Source organism: Anabas testudineus, chromosome 19, assembly GCF_900324465.2.
Source record: "Anabas testudineus chromosome 19, fAnaTes1.2, whole genome shotgun sequence".
NCBI lineage: Eukaryota > Metazoa > Chordata > Actinopteri > Anabantiformes > Anabantidae > Anabas > Anabas testudineus.
The window spans coordinates 17878568-17884567 of record NC_046628.1 but is presented as its reverse complement, the minus strand read 5'-3'; the positions used below and the strand labels follow the sequence as shown (position 1 = coordinate 17884567).

At 43.6% G+C, this 6000-nt stretch overlaps 1 protein-coding gene across 9 annotated transcripts in view; it reads right to left on the bottom strand.

Moving 5' to 3' along the window:
* The window catches only part of LOC113155827 (SUN domain-containing protein 1-like), a 15164-nt gene continuing 9164 nt past the window's right edge, over nt 1-6000 (bottom strand). For 8 of the 9 annotated variants that reach the window (XM_026350532.1, XM_026350531.1, XM_026350530.1 and 5 more), the window contains 13 exons: nt 5514-5589; nt 5156-5208; nt 4456-4676; nt 3939-4199; nt 3411-3503; nt 3225-3295; nt 2839-2995; nt 2260-2556; nt 1972-2056; nt 1745-1860; nt 1033-1200; nt 862-954; nt 1-630 (listed from right to left, as the gene is read on the bottom strand). In XM_026350532.1, coding sequence (XP_026206317.1) covers nt 514-630; nt 862-954; nt 1033-1200; nt 1745-1860; nt 1972-2056; nt 2260-2556; nt 2839-2995; nt 3225-3295; nt 3411-3503; nt 3939-4199; nt 4456-4676; nt 5156-5208; nt 5514-5589 — 1808 coding nt within the window. In that variant the 3' untranslated portion in view covers nt 1-513. The remainder of the gene's footprint in view (nt 631-861; nt 955-1032; nt 1201-1744; nt 1861-1971; nt 2057-2259; nt 2557-2838; nt 2996-3224; nt 3296-3410; nt 3504-3938; nt 4200-4455; nt 4677-5155; nt 5209-5513; nt 5590-6000) is intronic. The other variant, XM_026350526.1, reaches the window with a different exon arrangement.

The following is a 6000-nucleotide window of genomic DNA, read 5'->3' as shown; positions in this document are numbered from 1 at the left end:
TGAACCAGACAGTGAGAAGCAGTCAGATCTTTTATTAAAGACAACAGTTAAAAAGCCGCACTGTACTTGAATGCAACAGAATTTAAGGATAAGTTTATTATCTGTAAAATGAGATTTTATTTATTTGTCCAACTGCTGGAGACAATTAGAGAACGAGACACGTTTTAACATTTAACGCTGACATGTGTATGTTGTCCTGTAAAAAGTGCCAACACAGCACGCTAAAAGAAAAATAGACTAAAACAAGAAAACAATTCAAAGGCAGCAAAAACAAGACACCGATATAAAAATATTAACTATCGACAGAACATTTACACTGATGTACAGATCACAGTCATTTTTCCACAGGAAAACAACCACATTCGGTGACGGAGGAAGTGTCCAGTCCCTGAAGACTCGGCTGAGTTTCAGTTCCTCAGGCACATTTAGCAGCGAGCGGCTGAAGCTGGAGACGACTCCACGCAACCTCAGCAAGTCCAAATTCTACAAACTTCTGTAATAAATGCAGCGAGTTTAGGAGTCGCTGGGCGTCCCATGGACCCTGAAGCGGTACATGCAGGTGTACTCCTCATGACCCCAGTTAGACAACACCTGAACCTCTATGATCTGGAAGGCTCGGTCGTTCTCCTCCTGCAAAGTTAAACCAGAACAAAGGATTCAAACAAAAGCATCAGCGGAGGACGAGGTAGCCTCGAAATTCACCATCACGATATTTCAAGGAAATTATGAAGACGTAGAGAAAATAAATGACTGAACAACATTTTATCAGGACGAGTTTGTGTTAATTTGATTTTCAGTTCAAAACAAACTCATCCACACATCAGGACCTCGTTACATCTGAATGGTGCAGTGTTGACTCACAGTGACAGGGAAGGTCTGCAGAGCCTCTCCATCCTCGTCGTAGGTGTAGGTTCCCAGCAGCTTGCCCCTCTCCTGGTTCTCATCATCCAGACCCTGGAAACATAAAACCAACAGTTCAGTGAAAACAGCTTCTCTCTGGCAGGTCGGTGATAATGGTGGCGTTTCTCTTACGTAGACCCCGAAGTCTCGGGGGGCGCTGAGCAGCGTCCCGCTCGGTGTCAGGGATTTGGGGATGTGCTCCAGGGAGAAGGCGGTGGGGAGGATCATCATGGAGAGGCGGATCACCAGGAAGCCTGTGGACCCTCTGAAGGCCCAGCAGTTCCCTGGATGGACGTCCGGCTGCAGAAAGACCAGGTTTAGAAACCAACACTGTGCTGAAACAGAATATAACTATTTTATTAATATTTAAATAAATGAAATTAGTCAACAAGAGCAGAAACTAAATCAAAACAACAAATGCATTTTAATTAAAATTAGATCACCGGGTCAGACCTAACTTTATGGAAGCAGTTAATACTAGCTCCAGTGGTTATGCTGCTGACGACACAGTACAAGTACTTTGCTGATACTTTACACAAAGCTGATAATACTTGTGTACTTCTACTTGACCAAGTAAAGCTGTGAATATTAGAAGTATTTTTACTACTTTAATTTCACTGAAGCAGGATTGTAAATGAGAGCATTTAAAATTTTTGATACGGGTAATTAAGTAAAAGTACTTAAGTAAAAGTACTTAAGTACTTTTTTCAAAACTGAACATGAAGGTTTTTTAAAAAAAAAGATGGAAACTACAAAAAGTTAAAAAAGTAAAATTGCAACCACGACTACTCAACCTGAGAAGTAATAAAACTCGTGTGTGTTTGGATGTAAACAGGTGAGTTACCTGGATGACCGCTCGAGGAGACTGAGAGAAATACCAGAGAGGAACTCCGAACAGACTGAGCAGAGCGGCCTTCGTCTCGTACGTCTCTGAGCAGCGAGTGCTCAGGATACTGCCCCCTGCAGGACAAACAGATAAACACCTGTCAGGAGAGGTTCACATCTGACAACAGAAGAGTGTCACAGTGTCGAGTGTGTGTTTCGAGTTTTATCTGCTTTACGTATTCTGACCTCCGGACTCCAGAGCGTAGTCTGCCAGGCCGGTCCGGTCCTGAGAAAACACTCTCAGAGCGTTTTTCACAATCATGTGGACGTCCTGGGAGAGGAGCAATGAAATGTCAGAAAGGTGGAACATTTGAAAAGTGTCACCTTCACATATTGTTTGAATTAATAAATACCCTGTACTGACTTATATAGGTACTTGGTTTAAACCTAGCAGAGAAGCACAGTCACAGTACTGCAGACTCCTAGGAGTAAAATATTTATTAGAATATCAGACGACCTCCGCCGCCTCCTCACCTCCTGGGTCACAGAGGCCCCAGCAGCTGCAGTAGTGTTCAGGACGGCCTCTCTGACCGTCTCCTCACCATGCCACTGCTCCAGTTGCAGACTGACGTTCTGCAGGATGCTGAGCTCCAGGGAGGCCAGCGCTGCCTGCAGGTCGGCCCCGCTGACATACTGCTGCGACAGCCACTGGAGCAGCGACTCTGGGAGGCCAGCGTTGTCTGCGGAGGATCCACCTCCTGCTGTCAGCTGGTTCCCGTAGACCAGAGCCCGAACCTCCTCACGGACCTGAGTGGAAACCTGCTTTGAAATCTATAAGTTCGAAAGAAGATGTAAGTAAAATTACATTTAAAAAGTATTAATCATGTTGATTCCATGATTACAAAACTCCACAGTAGTCTGAACATCAGCTGCGGTTTTGACAAACTCACTGAGATAAATCATAGATTTGTCATTTCCTCCAACAGGAAAACCACAAAATACAAACTCTTACTAAATTTTATCCAAAGCTCATTTTAAGTGTGACTTTTTTCTGCTAACTTCACTGCTTCTTTACTTCAATTAATGATAATTATATTCAACACAGTGCGGAACCTGCTCTCTCACTGTCTGCTGGATCTTGTCCAGTTGTTGGCAGCTGTCCTGAGCCCCAGACAGACCCTCGACATCCCGCCTCACGTCCTCCAGAGCATCCTCCAACCGAGCAACCTCCGCCAGCAAAGCATCATGAGACTGATGGTCCACGCCCATGCTGGAGAAAGACGATGATGAAAATAACATCGTTATTAATATTTTTACTGCTGCTAATAGTTCATATTATTACTTTTAGTATAGAAAGAATTAAGTCACTTATTATTATTATAGTTTTTCCACTCTCCTCTTTAGCGTAGCTTGAATTTCCAGAGCGGTTTGAATCCATGTGTGATCGGCCCGTGACATGACGGCAGCGTGAAGAGGATAATGATGCTGCTGAAATGTACCTGAGTGCAGCTGGAAGAGTCGTTGATGAAGATGAGACAGTCGCAGCAGCTTCTTGTCTCCACTGCATCTTCTGCAGTTTCAGAAACAAAACATACGAGAGAGTCTCACCACAAACTGCTCAAAACACTGAAACTGTCCAGTTATGTCTGGAAGAAACAGAGACTTCTGTAACAGGTGCCGTTTACCTCAGTTTTGGTTGCCAGTGCCTGCAGCTGCAGCTCCAGCTGATCCAGACGTGATGTTTGACTCTGCTGCTGCAACAAATCCTGCTGCCGAGTCTGCAGACACAGGAACGGGAAGGACACACAGAGACAGGCTTCAATGACAAATCAGACACAGATCCCACCGCATTTAGTGAACCCGTGGACCTCTACTTACAACATTTTATTAATGACCGAGTCAGCAGCAGCAAAAATCAACCAAACATCCATTTTCTTCTGTCAGATTATTTCATCAAGATAGGAACCGTCTTCTTTTAATATTTCAGATTTGTTTGTGGTTTCAGATTTGATTGAATAATGTCTCCAGAAAGAACAATTACTGTTTAAATGAACCTAAAACCTCCTCCAACTCAGCAGCCACATTACAACTACTAACTTCCCGTTTAGAAAACACCTGTATGCACTAGGTACTTCTGCTTTTCTAGCCACCGAGTCTCCTCAGATTAGTTTATGTTCCCACATTAGGAGCAGACTCATCACTCAGTTTCTGACCTGCTCCCTCTGCCGTCCTTCCTCGTCTAGTTGTGTCCTAAGCTGAGATAGCTGCTGGTCCAGCAGTTCGCTCAGCCACGGCTTCACACTTTCACTGTCGCTAAGAGCAGAGGCGAGCTGCTGCTGCTGGAGGTCGGTGTAGAGCTGAAGCAGCTCCCGGTGTCTCTGCTCCGCCTGCTGACCTCCCGCCTCTATACGCTGCCACAGTACCGTCAGACTCTGCTCCAGACGAACGAGTCGGTCTGACTCATCGGATGCATCCTGTAAAACCAGGAAGTTTAGATCACCAACAGAAAAATGAAGATGTAAAAGCATGTATATTACTGGTTTTAGAATCCAGGTTAAAATGGATCAGGTAAAAACATTTAGGGGGTGATGGACTGGAAGACAACAAGACTGTTACTGAAGGATCTAACATATAGTTAAACAAACATTTTACACAATATCCTTATAGTATAGACCTGCTCTGGACTGTGTCTCTTACTAAAACTGCAGCTAAACCAAGCTGTGTCAGCACCTCGTCTGCCATCAGGCTTTCAGCTGCTGGAGGTTGAGTGAAGAGCGGTTGAATGTAGGGCTGCACCTCCTTGGACTCCACAACATCCTCTGCTGTCTGGCTCTCAGAAGAGCTGTAGATGGAGGACAGACCGGGGACATCTGAGACCGATATCCTCCACTTTGTGATGTTGACAGCTGGAAGGACAGACTGCAGACCAGCTGGACCACACCAACACAAAACTGAGAATACAGAACAGTGTGTTTGAAAACGGCAAATAGGAGATTATAACATGGAAAAAGGCTTGATCTGTTTACATTCATGTTTTGTTTCCATCTGTCTCAGTTCAGAGGCCACAGGTGAATTTAATTTAACAATTACCAGTTTTGGTAAAACTCACAGAAAGACGACCTCAGACTGACAGCAGTAACATACAAACTAGGTTTTGCACAAGCAGACTAATAAATTGTAGACGGTGAAGATTACGGTTGTAAGCAGCAATTCTCTTGATTAATGATTTAATAATGATTATTTGCATGAATAAATTATTAATCATTTAGTCACTAAAAAAGAAATGATAAGAAAACATCCATCACAGCCTCCTGGCTCCAATTTGTGATGACCAAGAAACATTTGATATCTTCAGTGTGTAAATATTCCGCATTATGACTTAAGCGTTGCACTTCCAATATAGACATGAAAACAAACTGCAGAAACTTACAGAGCAGAAGAACCAGCAGAGGGAGAAGAACCACGAAGAGTCTGAGAGGGAACCTGCGGGTGAACATACAGCAGGACAGCTTTTCACAGTTTGTACATCGAGATCATCAGCAGCAGACAAATCTTTAAGCATTTAAGTGTAATAATAAAAAGGAGTGAGGAGCAGTGTGTAGATTTAAAGCAACTGCAGAACCAAGATAAATTACATCAGCTGCCTGCACACTGTAAATAAGGAGTTTAGTTTGAAGTATTTCACCTCAAGTCTTCAATGACTGACTTTTACCTCAGAGGGTAAATTTATGCAGCACAGTCTGCAGCATGGTGTAGAAAAAAAAAACAAAACAAACTGACACACTTACCGAGACAGGAGGACGCTGGAGATTGTGGGACGCCATTGTTTCCCGAGACACCTGAACACCTCACCTGCTGTTTTACCTAAAGACAAACCAGAGGATCAGTGGACATTAACTGACTCATGCTCATCTGAACTGACTGAAGCTTCTCACCTGCAGTTTGTCAGAAGGAGGAAAAATTACATTGGAATATAAAAGAGTTAAACTACAAGTAAAACAGGACTAGAGCACAAATCACAAAACAGAAGACAAGAGGCAGAGTGATGTGATCGAGGGGACTAACCAGATGATCTACATGCTGCAAAATGTCTTGTTCACTACACATCCTGGTCGTAGCTGTTTAATGATTACAAAGCTGAAACTTCCCCTTATTTTGGTTCAATTTTTTTCTTGATCAAGTGATTAAACCTAAAGGTTGCTGATAAGGGGTGTTATGGGCCACCCCCTGTGCTGCTGGCAGTCTCATGTCTATCTGTGCTGGATGTGAGACCAG